The 26,479-nt window shown below is 40.8% G+C and overlaps 2 protein-coding genes across 6 annotated transcripts in view; one reads left to right on the top strand and one right to left on the bottom strand.

The window, feature by feature from the left end:
- The window catches only part of APLF (aprataxin and PNKP like factor), a 90,371-nt gene extending 78,624 nt beyond the window's left edge, over positions 1–11,747 (top strand). For both annotated transcript variants that reach the window (XM_079297597.1, XM_079297596.1), the window contains exons 6-9: positions 4,911–5,036; positions 6,253–6,299; positions 7,277–7,315; positions 10,853–11,747. In XM_079297597.1, the coding sequence (XP_079153723.1) occupies positions 4,911–5,036; positions 6,253–6,299; positions 7,277–7,315; positions 10,853–11,061 (421 nt within the window). In that variant the 3' untranslated portion in view covers positions 11,062–11,747. The remainder of the gene's footprint in view (positions 1–4,910; positions 5,037–6,252; positions 6,300–7,276; positions 7,316–10,852) is intronic.
- A 7,506-nt stretch (positions 11,748–19,253) lies between these two features.
- On the bottom strand, positions 19,254–26,473 carry PROKR1 (prokineticin receptor 1). Of its 4 annotated transcripts, none has more exons than XR_013773396.1 (4): positions 26,155–26,473; positions 23,994–24,359; positions 23,629–23,759; positions 19,254–21,507 (listed from the first exon to the last, which is right to left on the bottom strand). XR_013773396.1 is itself a non-coding variant. In XM_079298675.1 (3 exons), the coding sequence occupies exons 2-3, from the start codon at positions 24,323–24,325 to the stop codon at positions 20,811–20,813; spliced, it is 1,029 nt and encodes a 342-aa protein (XP_079154801.1). In that variant the 5' UTR covers positions 24,326–24,359; positions 26,155–26,473; the 3' UTR covers positions 19,254–20,810. The 4 variants fall into 4 exon arrangements, 2 of the variants coding, with proteins under 2 accessions (XP_079154801.1, XP_079154800.1); XR_013773397.1 differs by having other exon boundaries at positions 19,262–21,507; positions 23,994–24,662; XM_079298675.1 differs by lacking the exon at positions 23,629–23,759.
- Between the last annotated feature and the right edge of the window lie 6 nt (positions 26,474–26,479).

Raw genomic sequence — 26,479 nt, 5'->3', positions numbered from 1 at the left:
AAAAGATTGTTGGGGGAAACAGAATATAAAAGCCCATTATAAAAGGAAAATAAATGAAAGACCTGTGTATTATGGTATGAGATACTAGCAGGGAGAAGAGATTTAAAAGGTTCAAATGCCCAAATACAGACCCTGTGGGCTTGTTTTATTAGCAGGTGAGTCTGATATGAAAGATTATTGTGTTTATTGAAGTTGCTGCCTGCTTTGTGATCTGAATGTTTAAAATACTTACCATTTGTAATCCGTAAATAATCAAGAATTTATTTTACTATAACTTGGTGTTTCTGCAATTGTTTAAACTTTTAGTCACCCCTAAAAGCGAAACAAAGCATACTTAGAACTCATGGTTAACCCTCACATGGACAGTCTTTGGAAATACTGCAAGTGAAGAATAAGTGGGGTTTTTTCTCTTCTTTTTCTTCCACTCACATCCTTTCAAGATGGAGGTAGTAGAAGATTTGTCATGTAAATGTTCCAGAAAAGTTCCAAAATGCCACTCTTGGTGCCTGGCCTCCTGCTAGTTCTTTCTGCCCAGAAAAGATCTGTGCTGTCCTGTGATGTTATATATTGAACAGAAGGTTGAAATCTAGAGGTGCTCTTGAGTCTAGAAAATGCTCAGTGCCCTGTGAACTACATTTAGGAGAAGGTTTTGAGCTCTAGATAATTCCATGTAAATGTGAAAGACAAGGCTAATCCAGGAAACAGCAGATCCTGCGACTCTTTTATCTTCCCCCAAGGGGCTTCAGCAATAATAAAAACAGTGAGTCTGATTAGGAACAAAACAAGCACAAGTGACCAGGTTCCTGTATGTTTGGTGGGCCTGATGCTGAGGAAACTGTGTATATCAAAACTGTAAAGCTGTTGTGTTCATGAGCACATCCCATGTCAGTTTTCATGTAACTTTGACTTACCTCATTTTTTTCCCCTTAATGATTATGACAAAAGCATGTCTTATTAGACAGTTAGGGTGATCCAGTAGCACAAATGCAGCTTTTGATTTGCTCCACCTACTTTGAATTTTGCTGAGACAAGTCTCACCCTGTATGGGTATTAAGGAGATTTAATGCTCTGATACGATTAAATATTCCTTATCTTTAAGAAGGCAAATCTTAGGTAACAGGGAGTAGGAGTCTGTATGTGCACATTTCTTCCTGGGTCTCTGGATTGTGAAACATTTGGCAGCAATACTTTTGGAAAGTGTTGCTTTATAAAAAGAAAAGAATGTTCTGAAATAACAAATAGCAGTCTTTGTCAGAGAAATTTGTAAATAGGGAGAATCAAAATTGTCAGCTTTGGTCTTCAGGAAATATGAAACCTAACTTGTTTGCTTGCAGCAAAAGGAATGTGCTTTGTAGTCTGTCTTGCTTTTAAAATTCAAGGCCCCTAAATTGTTGTTTCTGCATGGTAGCAAAAGTGTGGTAGAGCAAAATCAAATGTTAGTTCTCATTATTTGACTACATTTCTATTAGCCTATTGTAAACATTTAGGAAGTAAATTTGTAACCCACAGTTCACTTTCTTCATTTATGAATTTGAAAACACCTCTTTTTGAAAGAATAAAACTTGATGCATACCTCTTGCCCAAAGGAGTCTTCTTGCCACCTTCATTCAGTGTCATTTTCTGAGGTGGCCAAATTCAAAGAAGCTGCTGTTATCGTTAGGAGACAGAGTGCTCTGTGTATGTTAAACTCGCCCTCTGAATACTGTCGCATGTTCTTTGCTGCTTGCTTTTTTGAAGTTAGAAGAATAAGGAATTAAAATAAATCTACCACCACTACCCCTTTTAAGGGCCACCATAGAAGAGGTGTAGTAGACCTGAGCTGTCTTCTCTGAAATTGGAACACACAATCTTTCTTCCACAATTAAATCTTTTTGCCATGGCCTGGACTGCAGTTCTCTGCTGACTGGGTGTGTGAAAATCTCTCCCAGAACTGTCAGAGCAGGAGATGCTCAAAAAACATTTGGATTTGTTTGTGGGTTCTTCTGAATACTTTGCTGTTTGTTTGTTTGTTTATATAAGTGTTGAAATAAGTGTTTTTCCTTTCAGTCTAAGCTTGTAAATCGAGCAGCTAAAGAAGACCTGTATCTCTCTTTTTTTGAGTCCTGTCTCCTATATTTTAATTAAGAATTAAACTGTGGAACTTACAAAGATATTATGTGCAGTCATGGCACAACTTCAGGCTTGAATTCTATTGTTTTATTAGCAGTGCTGATAACTCATTACATTTTCACTAAAAGTTTCTTCCAGCAGCTGAAGAAATAAGCCCATGAGATGGTAAGGGGTCTTCTGCATGGGATTATGAAGAGGCAGGGATGCTGAACTGGTCAGTTAAATTTGCTTTATAAAAAGTTTTTAAAGTTGCTTTTGATAGCTACACATATATATATATATAATAATGTCTTAAATATTTCACTGAGCAATGCTTGACTTTTGCTTAAGGATGATTGCATAGATTCTGAAGAAGTTTTAGTTTTATTTACATAGTTTTTGTTTGCATGGTTTCCTGCATCATGAAGTGTTGAGTACACAAATTTAGAGCTTCTGTGAAAGCAAAGCTTCAGTAACTGTGTTGGTATGTTTACATACCAACAGTCATACGCAGCAGTCATAAAACCTTATTAAAATAGGCTTTTAATTGGTTACTTTTCATGCAAGTAAAGCTAATGATTTTGTTTTGATCAAGTGAATTAACACATTCCCATGCGCTGAGGCTTTGTTGTGAAACAGTTAACTTTGGAGTGCAACTTACAGTGTGATAGATGTGCTACTGTAACTCAAATATCTTATGTCTACAAATAAATATTAAAAATCCCCAAATTAAACTTTTAAAGAAGAAGCCTTAGGGCTTTTTGAAAAAAAGGAGTACATTTGCTTATTAGCTATGCACTTCTCTGCTTCCTTTTATTTTGCAGATATTGTTGCACTCAACATAATAAGTATAAATTAACCAGGTAAAGCTGAGATTAAATAGGATGTTTCTACTGAGCATCTGAGGCAGGACATGCTCAAGAGATGCTCAGGTTGCTCCACAGGTAGTGTATAATTTGAGGTGCATCATCTGCTGGCCAAAAGATCCTGAAGCCTAGTGACAAGGACTTGTACATCACAACTCTTTCGTTGCTCTTCCTCCTTTCTCCCACACTTTTTTGTTTCCCCTCTCTTTTGTAATGGATGTTTGGTTTGTCCAAGTAGGTATTGAAGCAATATTTTAAAAGGAAATGTATATCTCCTAAAATACAATAAATCTGCTAAGTGGCAGCTGTTAGTCCTCCTTTCCTTGGCAACTATGATGCTGTGTGTATTTTGATGTAGGAATAAGGATTAAAATTACTTCAAAGAATATCAGTTGCTGCTGCATCCCTTTCAGAAGATGAATAGTATTTCATGTGACTGAGAATTTCTTTATTTTGAATGGGGAAAGAAGTAGGCGGCCAGTCTGAATTTGTCACAATAAGTGATGTTTCATGAGAATTTGTTATAGAATAAAAGACTGCAGCCTTGCAATAGTTTCTAGTGAAACATTATTGAATTATCCTACAGTATGCAGCAGCAACAAAAGACCAGGACAAGAAGCCTATCACATATGTAAGTAGATCCAAGTGATACTGGATCTTTCATAAGTGGCTTATAGAAGAGTTTATCTGTACCTTGCTTGTGGAGTTTCCTGAGTGAAAGATACATGGAAATGGGATTTAAATAATTAATACTAAATATCTAATATTTTTCAAATGTTAAAAGGCGGCCTGAATGGCCAGAGGAGCTCACAGTGTTTGAGTCATCATTTTGTAAAAGCTGTACAAATGCTCTTTTGTTATGGTGGTAGTTGAAATGCTAAAATGAATATTGATTATACTCTATGAAGTTCAGAAGAGGTACTTGTGAATTTAAAGGAGTTTCTCTGATCAGTGAGGAAGTTGCTGTGTATGGAGGTGGCTGCACACATCCTTGGTGTGTTCCATACTTGCTTTTAAATGCAGCTTTAGCTAGTCTTAAGTTAAAGCAGTAAGTACTCTGTAGCTGGAAGTTGTTATTCCTCCTGCTTGAAGCAGACAGCTTACTTTATAATTTGCAGAAACACACTAGAGGTTATGTACTTTGGGAATAATTGAGGTAATCACTAAAGTATTTTGTAGATGTCTTTTGGAAAATAATTTATTTTAAAATCTCACATTTCTCGCTTCTTACTATTATGCTTGGATAAAAAGTCTCTGAGAAATTATAGGAGAAAAGTAGATTTGCCTTTGCTACTAGTATTTTAATTTTGATATAATTTTTGTAGCATGTTTTGATCTGTCACATTAATTTCTCCTGAAGTCAGAACTTGATTTTCTGTATTCTTTTTAATTCCACTTAAAACAGTTCTAGAAAGAAGAAACTCTTAAGTGATGTTAATGATTGATGAGTGGTACAAAAGCTCTTGCCTAGAAATGGTAGAAATGTTCTTTCAGTGGTGCATAAATTTGTGTTCCCTTCTTGTTCACTTCAGATTCAAGTGTTGTAGAGCAAGAAGTCTTGTGCCAAGACACCAAGATGATGGTCTTGTGCTGTCATCACTAACACTGGTGTGACTCAGCTATACATAGAGTTGTTAATATCTTGTGGTACAACTTAATGTCAGCATGCTAATTTGTAATTAAAATAAAATCTTTTGTGTATGTGTCAGAGGTCTGAAACTTAAAGCTGATGGGAAACAGGAAAATTCCTGGTTTAATTTCTGCTGCACCAGGTGCTAAGGCAAAACTTCTTCTGTTATCCTGAAAATAGGTCATACATTCTGCATCAAGTTAAACATTAAAAGCTCCTCTTCATGTAACCACAGAACAATGAGGTGTCAGTGATTCAGTAACACATTTTATATGTCCTCTTCTTGTGTTGAAGAGTCAGTTTTGGTGTATATTTGTATTTTGCAGGAAGAATCCCATTCACTTCCAGCAGTTCAGTCATCCTAATGATGATGACTATCATGACATGGAGATGGTGGCCAAGGATGACAATGACAACCGGCCCGAGTGTCCATATGGAATGGCTTGTTACAGGTGAGGAACACTGCAAAGTGGCTTTTCTTGTTTACAGATTAAGAATGTTCTCCCCTGCAGTTGCAGAAAGACAGTAGAATAATTACTAATTCTTGGTGTTAACTTTGACTGTAGCCTTCCTTTACAGCAGCCAGACTGCTATCCTTAAAGCACCCAAGTCTGGGCATATTTTTAACATTGACACAGTAAAAATCACTATTTTGGTAATGATATCAGCTGTCAGAGATGAAAACTTGACTATTCAAAGAGCCCATTCAGGGGTCTGGAGATCACCACTGTATCTCTATTCAACATTCAGTAACTTGTTCTTTTAGAGAAACAATTTATTGTTACATGTTGTTCTTCATCTGTAACTTTTAGTTTAAAATTTGATAATGTATTTGTTGGGATTTTGTCCAAAAACTATTTTAATCAGTAATTGATTTGTCACAAAGCCTAATTGAGGTAACAGCAATAAAATCCAGTTTATGGCTGCTGTTTCTTTTAAGCACTGTTGATTTTCTTCAAAATGCTGTTGTATTCCATTTGTTTTTCAATATCTAGGTTTTGCATATTTAGCAGACTGTATAATTATCACAATAGACAAGAAGATATATTTTGAGGTAATAGCATTTGTATGAGAGCACACTGAAACTGGTGGCTGCTGTTAAAGAATGTTTCTGCACAGAAACATTTTCTCCTTGAAAGTGTGGTTGTCCTAAAAAGTGTGGTCTCCGTGAAATGTAACAAAATGAGAACAGCTCTTAGGAGAAAAACATGGTGATACTCAGCTAATGGAGAAAAAGTGGTTCTCTTAAAAACACCTATGAGATGAATTTCCATCTCCAGCTGAGCAATGCAGGCTTAAATCAGTAATGAAATTGCCAACATACTTTTCAGGATTGCAAGGGATGCTTTATCTAAACCCCAAACTGCCTCTCCTTCCAGATAAGACAACCTCTGCATTGCATTAGTTGATAATTTCTTAATCTGTTTCCTTCTTTGTGGATAGAGGAAGGGAGGCAGCCACGAAAAATAGATCATTTTTTAAATGAAGTAACAGATAGTATTTGAAGAGGTTTTGTGTTGATTTTGTTGTCATTATCTGTTGTCTATTATTTGACTGATCTAAATGCTGTGCCTTGAAAATTATCCATAAAATAACCAGGGAATTCTGCACTTCCTAAATGTGGAACAAGGTGATGGAATCAAGGTTTTACTGTTTTCTTCTTTGCAGGAAGAACCCCCAGCACAAACTGGAATACAAGCACAGTGCACCTCCAGGTGGGCCAATGTATTAATATTACAGAAACATAGAAAATTCTGAATTGGGAGGGACCCACAAGGACCATTAAGTCCATCCCAAAAAAATGCTTTAATTTAATTTATTCTCTTCAGGGAATAAAGTTGCATTTATAGCTCCCTATGTATTATGATTATTTTTTCTGGATTTTTTAAAATCAGAAATTCTCAGATAAGATACAGTTTTAAAGTATTCTGATGCTCTAAACAAAATACAGCAACCATATCTGTCATCCTTTTGTGTTGGATTTTTTAACCAGTGATTTTCTTACTGTGAGAACTTAATTTTTGCATTTATGTTCTCTTGAGACCTTCTTGAGGCCTGGAGGGAATATAACTAAAACTGAATTTGAGTTCCTAATCTAACACTTTGTAGTCTTTTTTATATTCCAGTAATTTGATCTGGGGAAAAAAAACCACAGGAAGTGTGCTGTTTACATTTTGTCTGCTCTTAAAGAGTTGAAAGAGATACTTTGGTTTATTTTTCTTGGGTGGTTTCTCTTGATTATTGGATTGGAGTTTTTCCGCAGGAAAAACTGTGGAAAAACAGTAGTTTGGAGCAGAACACTTATGAAAATGTCACGATAATGCATTTTACTTTGAAGGTTCAGGGCTATGACATTATTAAGAAAGAACAGCATTTATGGAAACAGTAGAGTAAAATATTTAAATGCCCTAGAATATTCCAATATCCTGGTTAAAAACCCCTAGTCAGAATTGATGACATTCGTCTACAAATGGCAAGGGTAATAATTTTAAGCATAGTTTATTTGGGTAATCTCTTGGGAATGATTCAAGACAAAAATGGTATTTTTGGGGCACCAGAGTAGCTTTTATACCTGTAAATACAGCAGAACCATTTCAGCATTTGTTTAATAGGTCAGTTTTCTGTTGTAGCAGCTCTAAGAATAACCCTTATGGCAAGGTTCCCACTGTCCTAACAACTTCCCTTTCTTTAGTAACTGGAAGAGGAACTCAACAACGAACTTCAAGCCGTGGTGAGTGTATTCTAAAGTTATGGGTGGGCACATCAACCTGAGACAACACAGTTGGTCTGCTGTGGCTCTTTTGGCATTTAATAGTTCTAAAAATGCTTGATAATACTTAGCTGAGGAGAAAGTAGTCATTATTTTAGTAAAATCCTACTTGTTTTCTTACCAGTAAGAGTGCTTAGTTGAATTTGTGCCAGTCTTCCTGAATAATCATACCTGTATTTCCCTAGAAGCAGACAAGAAAACAAACATATTTTAAGGAGAGACACATATAGCTAGGTGGTGTCTTCCATCTTCACTCATTAGACAGCACCCATAATAGGATGAAAGGAATTCAGTATTTCATGCACAGCTAGTTAAGGTTGCCTTATAAGGAGTGATTGCTCCTGCAGCATGGAGACACTCTCTCAGCATTGCATTGACCTTTAAATAACTTTCAGGTGATAATCTGCCCATGTGCTGAGGAACTTGGTTACTCTTACTGTGAGGTAATGATGTTTCAGGGCTTGTTAGGATCAAAGTGTATGTATCTTGTGAGCACATAGACCCAAGTTTTAAACATTCTTAGGTCTGCTTCCAGGATTCTTTTGTGTCTCATCTTCCAAATGTGAAGTTTTTTATGCTATCTGAAATTAATTGTGAGCAGTCTGAAAATCTGATGCTGGGCAGTCTATGCCTTCAGTGGCTGGAGTAAGGCAGGAGGGTGTGGAACTTCGGAACTCTGGGAGTGAGAACAGGCTTGCCTTCCTTGAGATCACCAAGGAGTGCCTGGAAATGTCCTAAAGAAATCTTCAAAACAGATCTGCTTTCTACAGAAAATAAATAAAAGTGCCAATATTTGTAGTTAGCTAGGCAAAGTGTTTTGGCCTCCATTTCTGTTATGGGTGAGTGCCGGAGGTTGTTTTAAATCATGAGGAATTTCTTTGCCATACCATTTCCTTATCAAGTTTGTGTGCACTTTGGCTATCACCAAATATTTGCTATGCTTATATCTGTGCACCAACATATTCTGAGGCATGTTTGTTTCCTGTGTACTTTAGTGCATTGTGTGTTACAAGTACCAGCCCCATCTTGGTTAGAGGTCTGTGGTAGAAATCTCTGTTACAGCATTGAGGCATCCACTGAGTAGTGAAGATTTTAGAATGAAGAAGGCTGGGCTCTGTGCATATCTAAAAGTCTAAATATATTCTTGAAGGTTTTAAATTGTAGCTGTGCCTCTCATAAGAGTGTGATTCTTACCCAAATAGTAGGTCCTATGTGTGCAGCTGATGGTCAGGCAGGAGTGACTCTGAAGGAAGAAGTGCTGCTCTTGTAGCATGTGAAACGTGCACACAGAAGTGAAATGCAATCTGTCAAATTCAACTTTTCTTACTGAGAACAAACTGGGGAAGAGTTGATATTCTCCACACATGGGAAAGAAAGGAATTAATTTATTAAGTTTTGTTTATACTTACTATTTAAATTTTTTTAATGTCTTGTTGACTGGCTTACTTAGCTCTGTGAAGGGCAAAGCTTACAAAAGGTGGTGCTCAGTAAGTTCACACCTGAGGCTGCCATACCACATCCTGCAGGGTCAGACAGACAGTAAGGGCTCCATTAACCTTATTTTGTCATATTTGGCACAACTGCACTGTTAGGCATAGTGGGATTAAATTCCCTACAAGTGTATTTAAATTCCACCAGCCAAGAGAAGAGCCCTCCACATGACAGTTAACATGGTTAGCTTTTAAGTCTAATTGCTGCCAGAATTGCTTGTAGCGAATGTTCAGAAAAAATAGTCTGAGGCAAATTACTGGGGGATAGTTGTAGGGAAGGAATTGAAAAAAAAAGTCAGAGTTATCCTGTCGTTAAAATGTCACTACTTAATGGCTTCTCTAGGTTGTTGCTACTGAGATAAATAACACCTATAAGTAACTATGGAATATGCAGGATTCTCCTACAAACTTTTGTGTAGGTTTTCTAGCTGATCAGCTCACTTCAAAATAGAACATTTTGGAGGGAGCAGCCATTAAGCCTTTTTCCCCCCACATCAAGGAGATACTTTCATAGAAAGTTTCAAGGTCATTTTTATGCATATGCTACTAAAGAAAAGTCAAAATTGAACTAAATCATCAGCTTTAGGTGTTATAGGGCTGAATTAAACTACAGTGGAAAGAAATGGAGAGGAAAGGCATAAAAGGAAGTACAACACTCACTGCTAAAATCAAAGCATTGATGTATGGGGAGGAAGAGCGTAGTATACTCATAGGAGGAATATGAAAGTCATCAGTATTTTCCAGAATTCTTCCTTCTGTTGTAAAATACCACTCACAGTGCTGTGAAAGTGACAAAGGGCGTTTCTTTGATAGGCAGCTCTTGGGCTTATTATTCTCATAACCTCAGTGTGAGAAGGGGGATTTTGTTCTTACTTTATTCAGCATTTTTCATTTTGACCCCTCCCCTCTAAGACATAATTAATTCTGCAAGGACTATAGTCTTTGATTCTGCTTAGAAATGCTGCTGGATTATGGGCTAACATAGTGTCTTGATTTGAAACAAACTGGGAAGAAACGTTCTGAAATTAACATGTTAATTCCTAGTTATAGCATGCTTAATTTCCTCTGAAGTGTGTTAAACAATAAGCCAGCAAGTATAAAAAGGAAGGTAATCCTGGAACAGGAGCATTCCCACTTATAGAAAAGTGTGACTGATAGAAGCTGTGGTCTGGCTACATAAGATACTGGTGGTGGTATTTGTGCCTGGAGCTCTTACCTGAGGTTTCAAGAGTGTGCTGAGAAGTGCTTGTGGTTAATTTAAAGAGTTAGGATTTGGGCTGTGGTCTGTAGCTAAAGAAAAAATACATATTCATCATTTCATATGAAAGCTGGTTACAACTGCTCAACAGATAAGTTAGCTAAACTGATACAATTGAATGGTTATTTCTAGATGAGGTGAGAATGAAAAAATGGGGGGGTGGGAGGAAGAGGAATGAACATGATTTTACTCAGAGATGTGACTTAAGGACAGAATAAAACATGATTGGAATATTAACAGGCCATGGCTAGTTAAGAATTTTGACATTTAAGAAAAGAGGTGTCACAGATGTTGAGAGTGAGGCTTAAACACATCTACCAAAAGGCAGCTCTGAAGGAAATTATCTTCAGAATGGAAACACAGACTATCCAGCATGAAGGCAAGTGCAGAACCTAGGAGGTGAGTGATCTAGAAGATTTCCTTCTCTCATGTGAAGCTCAGGAAAGAAGTGGGTAGGAATTAAGTCATATCAGCTTCCTAGGACTAAAAATAAAATGGATGGATGGATGGATGGATGGATGGATGGATGGATGGATGGATGGATGGATGGATGGATGGATGGATGGATGGGGGCAGAAAAACTAGAGTTAGAGTAGGCATCTAGCAGTAACTAGAGGCTTAACTGGAAGATAGATGTGTTGTTTAGATGAGTCTTTCTTTTGAGGAGGAACAATTAATTGTGTGGGCTCTGGAGGGATCTTGAGCTCTACATTTATTAGTCATGAGTACATGACATTTTTGTCCCTACAGGAAAAAGGGCTGTGGAGAAAGATGGTGTCAGTGGTGGTGAAGCCAATGAATATGACCTTGATGACAGCTTTCTAGATGACGAGGAGGAGGAGGAGTGGGAACCTACTGATGAAGACTCGGACTGGGAACCAAGTTCAGAAGAAAAGGATAACGAAGATGCTGAGACACCTGTGCAAAAAACACATACATTTGTTAGGATCAAAAAATAGCTGCTCAGAACAGCCTTATGAATGTTCTGTGTGGTTGTGTTAAAGCATGGTTGCACAAAGGAGAGGAATTGGTTGAAATTTTTTCTCTGTGATGTAGGCACTACAGGAAGGTGATAATGGGAGTGAGGGAATTCTGCAATACCTTTCTTGGTCATAAGTATTATTTTGGGGCTGGTATGGTGTTTGTTTTATTAAGTCGTGGACCCAGAGGATAGAGTTCTGAAAATTTTTGGTTGTTTTTTCTTCTTTTCTCTCTCTCTCTCTGTTTTTTTTTTGGTTTTTTTTTTTCTCCAAAGCCATTGGTATCTTATATTTTGAAATACAATTTTAAAGGTTGTTAAAACTTCATCTTCCTGTGCTTGAAATAAATATTTGTGGTAGGAGTACCTAAGCCATTTCTGTAGTTGAGTTAGTAGAGTTTTAAACTTCATTACTCTGCCCCCATCTTTCCCAGGTGTCAATTTTTTTGATTCTCTTCAAGTGCAGTAGTTAAAGACAGGTTTTCTAAATCACTTGAGAACAGGATCTGAGTGTATTGAACCACTTGATTGTCTCAACAACAATTATAGTGTTATTTGCTTTAATTACAACAGTACCTCTTCTGTGTACATCACTGGAATTGCGTCCAATTCTCAGCAAAGTCTTGATGACTGTATTTTTGCATAATTAAACTTGTAACATACAGTGGGAAGAGTGTATAACTGTGTCTGTGATTTCTAAAGACGTTGTTGAAAGATTTTGCCTTCAGTGTGTTCCTCATTCCCCTGAGCTTCTTAGAAAGCTAGTTAAAAAGTTTTACTATATTTTGGGACAGATGACTGTGAATTTGACACCTTTTTTGTCAAAGTCCTGAAGTTTAACAGGGGAACATTTTTGTATGGTTTCAAGGAGGCATCCAAATATGCTCCAGCTGGGTTTACGGACTTTTAAGAAGGATTTTGTGGATGTGCCCTCTACAACACCAATGCACTGGTTTTTGACTGAGCTTGTGTGCTTGTCTTGTTGTGAAGAGGCTCCTCTTACAGGAAAAACTGCCAAGAGGGAAACTGAATCAGGCATTGCCTGGGCCTTGCCACTGCTGCCCTGAGCTGTGTGCGGGCTCGGCTCTCTCAGCTGAGATCTGCTTCCATCATGCTAGGGCTGTCTTGGGCAGGGAAATTGCCCTGTGAAGGAAGCTGCTGACCTCAGGGGAAGCTACGCTCGTGGCTAGGAGGCAGAAAAGCCCAGACCTGGCTGGAGCTGAGCTGTGTCAAAGAGGAACTGTCTCAGCAAGCCCTGCCCAGGAGGCACCTCCACAAGCAGGTGCATGCAGCTGCCACAGGCTGGAGCAGTGCTCTCTGGCAGAAGAGGAGGAGAGGGAGCCAGCCTCATGCCAAAGTGCTGGCAAGAGAGAAGCCACTCTCCTCTGGGGCACGGGAGAGGTGTGCAAGATGGGGCTGTAGAGCCTGAGATGCCTGATTGTCTGTCAGGCAAAGTCCTTCCAGGGACAGAGCTTTCCTCTGAAAGGAATGAGAGGGACGTGTCATTACAAACTGTGGGCCTGCTTGCAGATAAAGCTGATATAAATACTGATATATGAAAGAAGCGATGGAAGGAACCATAAATTCCAGAGGAATTCCACTAATTGATACAGACTGTTGTTCACCCAAGACCTTACTAGATTCCTGGACTTAGAGAAGAAGAACACAGATACAAAGAAAAAGCGGGTCTGTATTAGGTGATTCAGGAAGTCTGTACCTCTCAAGTACCTCAGCCAAGGGAGAAAGAGAGAGAGAAATGCAGCAGGGGAATGAGGATAAAAAGGAGGCTGAGTCCTCCAGCAGTTTGAGAGATCCCATGAGAAATGTCCCATGGCCTTTCTCTTTATTTAAATAAAGTTGCAAGACTCCTCTGTCTCCTTTTAGAACATAAACTTCTGATAGTGTGGTTTAGTTTTCCTGGCACCTCTCTTTTCTGCGTCCTTAATACATGGTCTGTGTTAAGGCTCCCAGCACGTGTAACAGCTCCTATAGTAATTTTTCACTTCATGTATAGCATATGTTGAGACATAAGGAGAAGTCAAATTGGTCCCTTTCAGGTCCCCTTTCCTCTGCCGAGAGAGGGCATTCCCACGAGGTGAATTCACTCACTAGGGTGGAGGGATTTCCATCTGCCTCTTGGGTACAGTACCATGTCTGGGCCTTGTGGTGGCATCTGGCACTGGGGAAAAGCTGAAATGGGATTTGTGCTGCTTGTCTGTCTCCTGTGTGTTGGGCGCACAGGGAGGGTGAGGTGAGAGTGACCAGGGGAGCACAGATGCAGCTCCTGAGTGAAGTAGGAGCTCTCCAGGTAACTTGAAGGGGCTGAGGGAATTGTTTTGAAAGACACCTTGTATCTTGGCCTTGTGTGATTGCAGGTTTCTTCAAAGGCTAAGAAGTGGGTTGTGTATTACAGTGTGTGCTGTGCCATGTCGTATTTACTGTATTTTATTGTTAGAAAAATTAATCCACAATGCCAGAGGTTTATGTCCAAAAAGGAGTCGAGGAGTCCTGTAACTTTATTCCAATAAAAGGGAGAGGCCATGGGGCATTTCCCATGGGGTCTCTCAGATTTCTGGATGATGCAGTCCTTTTTTTATCCTCATTTCCTTACTGCATTTTCCTGTCTTTCTGCCTTGGCTGAGGTACTTGAGAGGCACAGACTTCCTGAATCGCTTAATACAGACCCCCTTTTAATGTGCAAACCACACCCCAACTCCCCCACCCATTCCCCTGTTTTTCTTTGTATCTCTGGTTTTTTTCTCTACTCCAGGAATTAAGCACAGTCTTGGGTGAACAAAACTCTATGTCAATTAGTGGAATTCCTCTGGAATTTATGGTTCCTTCCATTGCTTCTTTCACGTATCAGAATGTGGCTTTAACTGCAAGCAGGCCCACAGTTTGTAAAGACACATCCCTCTCATTCCTTTCATTATGGTGCTACATGTGCTGTCATTCATGTTTATTGTAGTTTACTTATTATAAATATATTGCAGAGTATGTACTCCATTATATCGTGGCTTCTTGTGTAGCTGTTGTAGCATGTGATACAGTATGGTATTTTGCATTATATCCATTGTAGGATTTTATTGTCTTGTGTTCTTGTGGAGGAGCCAGTTCTTTGCCACACCAAGGAGCCCTTTAATGTTCTTCTCTACCAAAGGTTTTCACGGTGCCACTCCTTAGGAGCATCTTTCCTTTGTCAACCCTCAGGAATCCTTCACAGTGCAGCCCCACAGTTCTTCATAGTGCCATCTCCCAGGAGCCCTTCAGCCTGCAGCCTCACAGGAACCCTTTTTGTTGACCCTCAGGATCTCTTTGCCATGAGGCCCAGCTCTTTTTGGAATCTTAGATCAAATTTTCTTGAATTCCTTCACCACACTGCTGCCTAACTCTTACTGGAGTTGCTAATCACATCCTGGCAGAGGAGTCCTTGACTGGATATTGCCTACTGTCTCATAGTTTCCTCCTCACCTGGTATTTTCAGAGTGTCACCACATGACCCTGGAGGGATTCTTCATACCTTTTTGGTGTTTTTTGAAGTGTTTTTACATTTAGCTTTTTCAGAAGCTTCCACCTTTTTTGGGGACTGTCCTGGTTTGAAGGACAGGTGTCTGCCGATAAAGGCAATAGTTTTCCTTTGAAATAGAGACTTTAGTTCCACTCCCCTCCAAGTATTATAAATGTTTGAATCAAGGATTCTGAAGCAGAGATAAGGGGGTAGGAATAACAGCTCTGTTACTAATATATTTAGCTGTACAAGCAGAAACAACAGCAGTTGTTAAAATTGCTAACAGAACAGAACAGATAACTCGGTTCCAGACCCTTTAGCTACAGGCACACTGTCTCTGTGCTTGGTCCCAGTCCTGCAGCTGGAACAAAACCCGGAGCTGCCGAGGGCAGGCGGGAGCGCAGGCGGGAGGGGGCAGCAGCGGCCACGCCGGTCTCGGGTGGGAACGGGCTGGAGCGGCGGCTCCTCGCTCACCGTGTGTGTCCGGGGGATCAGCTGTGTCCGCAGAGGCAGGAGGCTGGAACGGGGCAGATGCAGGGCAGGTGATCACAGAGGGTCTGGCTCTGCTGTGCTCCGGCCGCGTGGCTGAAGATCGGGGGTCCTCCTCCAAGCTCGCTGGAAACATGAGTGTCCTCCTGGAAGCCTCAGAGGCCCCTCCGGGAGCCGCTGCCACCGACCCCTTTTGTCTGGACTCATCAGAGACCCTGGGTGTAACCATTGGCATGATAATGGGAAAAATTCTTCCAATTGACACAGTAATAGAAAAACACTCAAGCCCCAAGAGGGACATTTCACCCTGTGGCTTTTTTCTTTATTTTTACAGTGTCTGGTATATATTGTAGCACTTTACAGAGCCATCCTGGAGCAGTACCTCACCCCGAGCTCTTTCAGAGTGCCCAGGTCCTATTCCTTTGTCTCAGCCTGCTTCCTATGATTGCTTTACATGTGTTACCTTCCACATTTTTTCTTCTGGAATCTGCAGATGAGCAGGTAGAGTTTTCATGGGGTTTTGATGTTCCTTTTCAGTTCAGGGATGACTTTTTCCAGGAAGTGTTACCATTTCAGTGTTTTCACTAAGTGTCACTCAGTGTCACTTTCTCTTGGTTTTGAAGAAGGTGAATTTACACTTTGAGCAACTTTGTGCTCAGTGGTGTTTCTTATTATCTGTGATTATTTGGTATTTTTTATAGTGGAATTTGTTCCATGTTCTTTTGTTCTGATTGGTATTATGAAGGTCAGTTTTGAAGCTGCAGGAAAACGTGCCTTGTCAGTGGTTTTGAGGAACAGCTGAGGAACCTGGGTGTGTTTAGTCAGGAGAAGGTGGGTCTCAGGGGTGACATTATCCCTTTCTACAATTACCTGAAAGGAGGTTGTAGCCAGGAGGGGATTAGTCTCTTCTCCCAGGGAACAGGACAAGAGAACATATGTGGAGGCTGGTGAGCCTACAGGAATGGAATTAGCCCCTCTCCCTTGGAGAGAAGGTTCTTAGGCACCCACCCTTTTGATATTAGAAAAGAATGTTCCTCCCATAATGCCTCCCTGCTCTATTCAAATAATTTTTATCCCATTTGCTCTTCCCCCCTTGTTCCTCCCCTGGCACCCTCAGCAAATTTGTTGGTCGCTCTACCCCTCCCCTGAGCTTCCCTATATAAACTCCTCTCCTCTGACCCTGTTTGGAGTTTCTCATCCCTGGCCCCCTTTGAGGACAAGACCAATAAACTCATCTTCAGAACCCCCCACAAGGCTCCCATCCCTTTCTTCAGCGTCACCAAATTCATCAAAGAGCTCGATCACTTTTGCCCAGGAACAAAGACGTTGTCTGTGCCACCAGGATGTCTTTTTTAAGATGCTTCTCTGGAAGGTCGTGGCACTCCACCATCACCCCGCTGCAACAAACATAATCTTAAGCTGCAACAGGGGAGGTTCAGGTTGGGCATTAGGAGGAATTTCCTTCACAGAGAGGGTAGTTAGACATTGGAATGGAGGTGTCTGGAGGTGTTTAAGGAAAGACTGGCACTCAGTGCCATAGTCTAGTTGATACAGTGGTGTTTGGCCAAAGGCTGGACTCAAGGGTCACAGAGGTCTTTTCCAACCTAATTGAGTCTGTGATTTAGGGCTTTTCCTGGCAATGTGTGTTACATTGCAGCCTATATGATCCTAACAGAGTGTATGATCCAGTGTATGATAACAGAGCAAGATCTCTATGTGAGTCTGAGGGACAAGTGTTTATCTTGCCTCAATTCTGTTTTTTTTCTTCTCAGTGGTGTGCTTTTCTGCACAGCTGACACGGAGCATTTAGAAAGGGGACAACTCAAGCACCCAGCATGCACCACAGCCCTGCCAACACATGGAGAGGTAGAATATAAAAAAACTACAAGCACTGGTAAGTGCCTGGGGACCCAGCTGTCAAAAGCTGAAGAATCTGTTGCTACTTGTTGGAGTCATGGGAATCCTGGGAATACCTGCATGATGCCATTCCCAAGGTGTTAGATGTGTGTGCTGATGATTGCAGTGATGCAGTGCTGTAGAGACAGCAGCTGGAGGGTGCTGTTGCTACAGGAGAGGCTTAAAGAAGCATCACAGCAAAGTCTCAGCTGCTGAATGCGTCAGTCTTCAGGGAAATTTTCTGTGCTGGCTATTTTGATGTACGCTGGCCTGGGATCTTGCAGGTCATCCCCCTTTTGTAGAGGGATAATTGCTTTAATTACACAGCCTTTGTTTCCTCAGTGCCTGTTGCTGAGAATAGCTGCTTTTTCTTCTCCTAATGCTGTCTTAGACATCTCAGTTTACCATTTTAGCTTCTAGGTGCACCTGGGTTTATGTTTTTAAGTGTGAAGGAGCAGAGACTGGATTTTAGCTTCAAGCTATCCCTGGAAAAGCTGCTGTAGAAGGAAGTGAGCCTATGGTTTTGGAGCTGTGCTGCAGGAGAACAGCTGAGCAATGATCTGGTGTAGTTGCTCCACAGTTTAACATTTGGCAGTAAAAATTGGAGCTAGCCACAACCAAGACATGGTAGCATCTGATTGATTCACTGTATGGTTATGTAAATGCTGCCAAAGGCTCTCAAGAGGATGCCTCACTCCCATGCACTCATCCATCCATCCATCCATCCATCATCCATCCATCCATCCATCCAATTCTTGCATGATGGAGCCCTTATTGCATCTGTTCCCTAGAACTTATAGTAGGCAACTGGTGGCCACAGAGGTCTTGCTGGAGTTTTTCCTGCCTTCCAGTAGGCAGGAGTTGTGTTGGAAAGGCCTGCTTCTCCTCTGAGACAGGTGCTGCCTTCTTCCCAGTTTGTGCTTGTCTTTCTATGTTAAGGTGTGGCTCTTACAAGCAGAGCTCTAGGTAGATGCAGTCCAAAGTCAATTCCCTCTCTGAATGTTGTTCTTTAATAAGTTGTGTGGGTACAAAATAGGCGTTTTTGTTCTTTTCTTCCCTGCACAGCTCACCTAAGCCCTAGGGAATGTGGGGTCTGATCTTCTCCCTCAGACCCTGCCCTGCCTTCTCCCCCTTGCCTGAGGGAGCCAATTGGCCTGCTCCCAATGCCTGCACACTTCAGGAGCATTCAAACTGGTTTTTAAGTGCCTTTTGGCCCCATGCAAGGCCCCAGGCCTCTGCTTACTGGAGCTCAGTTTGAGAGCAAATACTCTCTCTGAAAATGCCCTGTTTTTGGGCTGTTTGGAGTTGGTGCAGATACAGGCCCAGGATAATGTGACTGCTTCGTGCTTGGATCAGGGAACAGAACTGTCACCCTTCCTCAGTGGGAATCCCCCACTCTCTGTGGATGCTGCTCACAACAAATGCAGCTGAGGGCAAAGCATGACTTCTCCTGCCCTATCCAGAGGTTCATGCAGCAACACTGCTTTGCTGCTAGGTGGACCTCAAATTGTCAAAAATACAATAGTCCCAGAACATAAACCCTCAGTAGAGGCTGTGGAAGATGCTGCTTTGATACCCTTGGCAGGCACAGGGATGAGAACAGTGGTTAGCCAGACCACAAGAGCTCTCTTGGAACTCTCAGACTGATTTCCAGAGTTTTAAAGCACTTCTTTGCCCCAGATTTTGTTTAGTACTGTATTTCTTGGTGGAAGTTTAAGGTTTTTTTATTAACTCAGACTTAGATGTATTTCCATAGTGTGGAAATTGTCAGTTGACTTTGTTGCACCAAAACCATGTAGGGAAAACAGGAGTATCAACACAATCTAATAACAAATAGTAATGCTAATTAATCCCCAACAACTAGGGCAGGTTTCAGGAGATAAATATGGGAGCACAGTTTCAGAAGGAACCATGAGATTTCAGGTGAGGTTAGATTAAGATTAAGCCTTTTGATAGTGAAATACTTCAATTCTCTGGTCCTTTAAATTTCTGTGGGAGGCTAGAAAACAAATGGATTTAGTACTTACCCCTGTTCTTCAAAACCGACATTTTGAAGGATGATTTCAGTCTTTTTTTTTACCTAACAGCAAATGATTAAATACTCTCAAATATATTTAAGAGCAGCTAATGATGAAAGGCTTTGAGCATTTTAATGGATTTGAATATCCTTTTGTCCTTAAATTTAATTGATCAATTTTTCTTTAGCAGGAATGGGATCATTCACATTATTCAGTTGGGTAAGAAAGTGATGGCTACAGGAAAAAGACAAAAAAAATTCAGAATACTGATACTGAGGCCATATTTTATTTGCAGGATTTGCTGCTCACTTTAAATTCACAAATAGACAAGTTATTTGCCAAAAACAATTACTGCAAATGTACGCACAACCACATTAAAACAGGGAGCGTTTATCATCACGACAGGAAAGATTATATTTCTGTACATAGAAATCCATGATATGTGTAGTTGAAATGAGTAGATATTACTGTTACTGTCACCTGCTTTGCCACAATTATCAGTTAAGAAACATCCAAAATGGAGTTGCACTAAATCATAACAGTAAAAGAAGCACTGCGGAAGGAAATGCAGAATTCATCTAGAGTTGTTGCCTCGTATCGGAGCAGACAATAATCCACTCAACTCAACTAGACGCTGGCTCGCTGAAGCCTCAGCCTGTCTGGCTCCTAGAAAGATGGATCATCTTGGGATCCCCTTGGTATTTTGGCTTCGCTTATCCTTTATCATGAAGGTGTACAGACTTGGTAAGATGTCTGGTTGGATTTTTCCCACCACCATGCTGTAGTTTTATATGGATCCCACTAACAAGCAAGGAAAAACACATGAAATTCCATCTGAACATAAGAAAACACATTTTCACTGAGTGCGAGCTGTTAAACACTGACACTGGTGATCCAGGGAGACTGTCAGCATTCCCTGGAGTCAGTCAAAGCCTAGCTGGACACAATCCTGGCCCATGTATGTAGAGTGAGCAAGACAACATGGAGATGTTTTTCCCAAATTCTACAATTTTGTGATTGATTCTGTGAGGAACTCAGCATCTCAAGGCAGGAGGAGCTGCCATAGGGTTCCTGGAGATTAGGAAAGAGATCCTTTTCATGTGTATCTGTGGCATTTTCATAACAGACAGAGTGACACTCTCCATAAAACTAAAGAGTGGAATATTGATAAAGCATTCTTAAACAAGGTGTAACAGGGAGAGACTTGGCATTTTCACTTGCCTGGAAAGCAGATTTTAGGTTTCAGAGCATGTGCCTTTCATAAGAGCATGCTATGCATGCTCCAATGACAGTAGAAAGCTGGTGGTCTGTAGACATCAAGAAACTTCATCAGGAAGGGTAAACTGAGAGGTAAAAGAGTGACAGGAAGCAAAATGGGGTTTTTTGGCTCCTTTCTCTTCTGAGCAGAAAGAAAAGGATGCCAAATAGCTTAAATGTATAAGTCATAAGATCAAAGGGATTAAGTGGTTTCTCTTAAGAAACAAAGAAGCATCACTGCTAGGATCAGCACTCAACTTTTCCATCATTGTAATATGCTCTAATCCACTCATGGACTTCTTTGTTCTTATTAAACAACTCTAAAATGAGTGTCTACATCCCAAATTGACAGATGTGTGAACTGAAGCACAGCATCTGTTCAAGCTTAAAAATTATCCAGCAGTCCAGTGAGAAGAATTCTGGTGTGAATGCAAAGTAGGCTGCTTCCTTGAGGACTCTCACCTGTGGTGTGTATTCCCACAAACAAGGAATAAGTTTCTGAGAAGGTATTATTTCCTCTTTACTCCCTCTAAAAGAGGTGAGATTAGAACCTCAGAAAATTTATTGTAGTTTTATGCAGTCTACTTCCTCTGTGATTGGCATTGCACTTGTTCTCAGGTCCAAGTCTGTGCTAGATTTGCTTCCCTTATACGCTGACCTCCATCTGAGCAGCATAATCTTCTTGAAGTACTTCATGGTGTTGTTTTTCACAGTTATGAAACACATGGTGTTTATCATGCTGTTACTCATGGCGATGCACCTAACTATGTAAAAGGCAGTAAGATAGTGTTTCTCTTTCACCAAGAGGGTGGGGAAGAAGTCCCGGACAATTGTGAACCCATAGAAAGGTGCCCAGCAGAGAACATAGGCAGTCAGGATGCATATTAGTACCATAACAGTTTTCCTTCTGCACTGAAGCCTCTTTCTGATTTGTTCTGTCTGGAATCCTGGGACAGTTTTAAACCAAAGCTCCTGAGAGATCCTGGCATAACACAAGGTCATTGTAATCACAGGTGCTACAAATTCAATGCCAAAGATGAAGAGAAAGTATGACTTATAGTATATCTGCTGGTCAATTGGCCAAATTTGGCCACAGAAAAATTTCTTCTGATTTTTCACGATAAACAACACAGTTTCAGTAGCAAAGTATGCAGATGGAATAGCTACAAGTATGGAGACAACCCAGACCAAGGCAATGAGGAAGGTTGCTGTTTGATAATTCATGCGTGGTTTCAGAGGGTGAACAATGGCCAGATACCTGAAACAGAAAAATACATTCAAGATAAAGTCTGAAAACACTGTTAGTCAGAACACACTTCAAAATACAAGCAAACAGAATTGAGCAGAAGGGAATTGCTGGGAAGTAGCAGTCTGGAGCTGAGTTACAATTTTGCATCACAACTTTTCCCTTTAAACAGGAGCAAGAGTTTGAAAACTGCAGATATGTAGAATCAGGAAAATTTTCCCTAGAGAGCTACTTAAATAGCTCTTTTTACAAAGAGGTGAAATATACATCACAGTGTTTTTCTTATTTCTGTAGTTATTCCATGGGGTGCAAAAACCTAAAGGTAATGCTAATGTATGGTTACAGGCTACCATGATTTTAAGCAACCAACAGAATGTGAATTTCTTTTATATATACACAGTCTAGAGGAGTGTGCATCTATTTTATGCCCATACAAACCTTGTAGTTTGGAGGTGACTACTGCTTATTCATCTTAAATATACAGTATTAAGTAATATGGCAAGCCAGAAAACTTGAGTTAGGTTTTTGCACTGCTTAGGACTGTAAAGCTGCAAGTCTGTGTTATCCCTGCTAGGAGGAGATTTTAATCAGAGATCCTAGTACAACCATATTTAACCCAAAGTATTGTTTCAAAAAGTGGAATTTCTTACTCCTTTGAATCTATTCCATCTGTATGTATTCAATACATAGAATACCATCCACAAGATATATTCATTCTAAAGTAAAATGGAAAGTCAGCAGCACTTTTCATCAGCCAGATCTTGGAAGCAGATGAACTGTTCATGGCTCTTAATAGTGCAGAGTAAATGTCAGGGGACAGCAGAATGAGTCAGCCTCATTGTGGAGCAGATAGGATAACATTTTGAGACCAGATCCTGGGGAAGTATGTTGTGGCATAATGTATGTGTATGTATTCATAAATATGCATATCTGCTGAGCAGAGCGCTTGGCTGGACGGCATCAATCTGTCCAAGAGAGTCAGGAGGAAACTTTTGGATTTCCTGACTGTCATTGCTTACCATGCTTGGGCTGTTACCATGGAGTGGTCCTGCAGTTCATGACTGAATTCAGATGAAACTGTCCTGGAAGATGTGATCCAAAAGTGTACATAAGTCCCTATGGGTGTTTGGTCCAGGGCACCCAGCTAGATATTTGCTGTGTGGACATTGGACCTTTATGACGTGCTCTTCCTCTTCAGATGTTGTATTTTTTCTAGTGTAGGTGTGGCCTTAAGAATGTGAAATTCCTATTTTTTCATGTGAATAGACATGGAGGAAGAAGAAAGAGAGCCCTCCCTAAAGGAAATCCTCAGTGGGACAGACTTACTTGCTTTACACAGCTGAGTCCTTTAAAATTATCTAAACATGGGAACTCTTTTTAGGAACTCTTTTTAGAGACAAAAGTCAATAATCCACATGACATAATTAACATGGAATGAGTGGTTGTTATGAGATTTTTCTCTGTTTACCAAATCAATATCTTGCAAACGAAAAAAAAAAAAAAAGAAAAGAAAAGAAAAGAAAAGCAATGAAACCAAAACAGCATGTTCTTAGAATAAGCTTCAGTGATTAATCTTTGCCAGCTTGTTTTTAAAGATGTGTGGGAAGATACGCTATAAATCTGATTTCTTAGCAAACATAAGGGCACCGTGACCCATGTTACTTCATCAGCCTGGGATGTACTAGCAGAGCTTTCCAAGAAAACTTAGTAGAAGCTGAAAAACTGATAGAAAATTGTAAGGCATACATGGTAGTATTTAGAAACTTTACCCAGAGTCCTCAGCTGCTGTTGAAAGGATATTCTGTTAGATGCTTGTTAAGGATTTGCTTTGTAGGAGCTGATCGTGCTTCTCCAGAGTCTTTTCACAGACTTCAACTTGAGTTGATGTCAGGAACAGCTGAACCAGCCATGCACAAGCTGTATCTGTACAGCCTTCAGCAAGGCTAACTATTCCTGAGCTGACTTTTCCCTCAGGGACTGAAAACTGCAATGCTATACTAAAGTTTGAAATGGCACATGAGAGAAACTGGGGAAAAGAAGAAGAAGGAGGGGTGGGAATCACATATGCATGTGCAAAGGGTCTACAGAGATGTGTATTGTGTTTGTATATGAAAAAGTTCATGTGATCATGGCCTTTCTGTAGTTTACTGAGCAGGTCTCTGGCTGTGAGTCAGTCGTGTCAGACTTATGTCAGCACGAGGCTGATCCTCAGTCTTGGTCCTTGGTCTCTCAGAGTCCATGGTGCATGAGGCTGAGAGAAGAGCCTTGAAAAAGAATACAATTAAATAAAATTGTTAAAATTCCTGGAGTAAAAGGCAGGCAGTCTCTCAGGACTGCAGCACAATTGGAAAAAAACTTCTTCTGAAAGAGTGGTCAGGCATCAAAACAAGCTGCCCAGGGAATAGCTCACAAAAAGTGTGGCTGTGGCACTTGAGGACATAGTTTAGAATCTTGGAAGCTGCGGCCACATCTTTGTGCAGTCGTAGCATCCCACTTACCTGTCAACAGCTATAGCCAGGAGAGCATTGGTTGAAACATAGAGAGAGGCAGTTCGTAGGTAGTTGACTGAGGCACAGAGGACATGACCGTGCTCCCAGGACAGCTGCTGCACCACGTAGTAGTCCATCTCAAAGGGGCAGCACACGATAGCCACGATGAAGTCTGAGATGGCCAGGTTGGCAATCAGCAGGTTGGTGAGGTTTCGCAGCTTCTTGTAGCGGGCCAGAGCAGCAATGAAGATGAAATTGCCAATGCCACAGACCACCATGATGCCAACCAGAGCAACCCCAATCACAATCTTGGCTGTGAAGAAGGTGCGGCTTTTGGTCATGTCGTCTTCACCATCCAGTGGCAGGTCATAATCGCTGTAAGTGAAATTGAAAGGGAAAGAGAAGTTTCGCAAAGAGGTGAAATCCCCATCGTGGATGTTGTAGATTGCAGCAAAGTTGAGGTGGACGGTAGCATTTAGATTGTGTTCAGTTTGTTCTGTGGCCATATCTGACTTCTTGTGGCATGTGCAGCTTGGCTGGCCCTCGGTGTTCTGTTAGCCCAGGATGGCAGGGCACAGGAGTGGGAGGGAGAGACATCACCCAAAACTTCCTTTTGAGTAGTGAGTAACCTGGTCTTTGTCCCCAGATTATAGGAGAACAGCCTCACTTATCTTCTTTCTGTGGGAACAAAAAGAGGAAAATATTTCCTGAAACGAAATGACAGCAAAAGTACTGATCTTGAAGGAAAGCAATTAGCCACCTTATTGCCCCCACAGATCTGTTCCTGCATGTGCACAGACGAAAAAATACTCTGTGAAGGGATGCTTCTGTTCTCATAAAATAAATACTTCTAGTTGCTTCATGCACTATTTATTACAGCAGCAGGTTTTTTTACCAAACAATGAAATTTTCACTGGGCAGCGAATGACACTATAGGAGGAAATGTAAAAATCTAGTTTTAAACCTTCACCAGCCTGCAAGCCCACGGTGCTGTCATCATTGTGCAAGGTAAAATACACAAAATGATAAATCAGTGTGCTGTAAAGCATTGATGTGCCTTTTGGACAAAATTTATACTTTATTCTGTTTTTTTCAGAGTGATGTGGTAGAGATAATGAAAAGGAGAACTGATGTTCTTGCTTCTAAATACATTTCTTAATGAAGAAAGAGTTGCAAAGACCCATGAAACTACTAAATCCAGCACTTCCCTTTTGGCAGCCATTAATTGTGTAAAGGACAAAATTTCTGCCAGCATAATCCATTATCACTTAATGAAACAGGTGAAGCTCTGCCAATTTGCAGAGACAATAATTTTTTCCCATAAACCAGCTTGTAGAGAGGTTAGCTGTGAAGGCAAATCTGCCATTCATGGGGGAAGTGTTTCCACAGAGAGTGAAATATGAAAGGGAAAATCTTCCGTAAGCAAGACAGAGTGCCTTGCATTTCTGACGTTGGGGAGAAACAGGCTCCCCTCTTTGTACTGCCAATTGTACCAAATATAAAAAAAATATTTTTTTTTCCCACACAGAGGGGGAAAATAACATCTCATCTTATTTTTGTCTCTCTATCAAAATGCTGAGAGAGCATTTTCTTGTATCTTCCCATGGTTTATCTAGGAATCTGCACACCAGATTCCTGGCTGTCAGGGCAGTGCCACCTCATCCCAGCAGAGGATCAGGGAGCTTTACTTCTTTTTCTGCCCTCGAGCAGCAAGTCCTCAGGGTGTCTAACCGATACTGAACAATGGCATTCATGGCTACAAAGGAAAATCTGCCTAATGAAGCTGTTGCTCCCTTCTTTCCCTGGAATCACTCTCTGACCCTGATGTACAGACACTTAAAAAATATCTGTCAGAAACTCTCTTTTACAACTTTGGTGACCACACTGTTTTTCAAACTGAGCATTGCAGAACAGAATAATAGAAAGCCAAAGCCTGAAACAAAACAGTTCTGACAAGGGACTGCTTTAGGAGACATCGCCACAGCTGCCTGGAAAGGCAAACATTAATTTAAGAGAAGTGCTAAATAAACACTTGGATGCAAAATCTGCTGGCCAAAGCAAGGGGCAGTATCTGAGTCACATTTCACTGCTAATGACCAAAAGAGCTATAAAATAAATACAGACAACACAACCATCCACAAACTGACATAACACTATCAGCAAAGGGTACCTGCAGTTGCACTCCTCTTCTTGTAGGTCTCAGGCACCCTGTGGAGAGCCACCAGGTTCTTGTCTGCATGTGCTGCTGTTACTGGAGGACAGAAAGGATCTCTGGAAGCAGCCCAAGGACTCTGCTGAGCGCTCTTTTCTCTCTCATTAGGTTAGCCCTCTGCTCAGGGGAGGATGGCTCCTCTGCCTCTGTGCCTGCATCTAAAGCCTTTGCTCAGTGGGAGGCACCTTGAAGCTGTCCGTGCACTTCTGATTTAAGAGGCAGCACGATCTGGGAGACAACAGAACACAGCACTTTTAGGGTTCCTCTTCCTTAAACCCACTGA

Source organism: Erithacus rubecula (assembly GCF_903797595.1).
Source record: "Erithacus rubecula genome assembly, chromosome: 2".
Classification (NCBI taxonomy): domain Eukaryota; kingdom Metazoa; phylum Chordata; class Aves; order Passeriformes; family Muscicapidae; genus Erithacus; species Erithacus rubecula.
This window is presented reverse-complemented; position numbering and strand designations above follow the sequence as displayed.

Excerpts from the sequence above, each read along its gene's own strand:
- PROKR1 (XM_079298674.1), bottom strand. The coding sequence starts at position 24,490 with ATGGCCACAGAACAAACTGAACACAATCTAAATGCTACCGTCCACCTC. Across the intron at positions 21,508-23,993 it reads CTGGCTATAGCTGTTGACAG|GTATCTGGCCATTGTTCACC; the intron begins GTAAGTGGGATG and ends TTTCTGTTTCAG.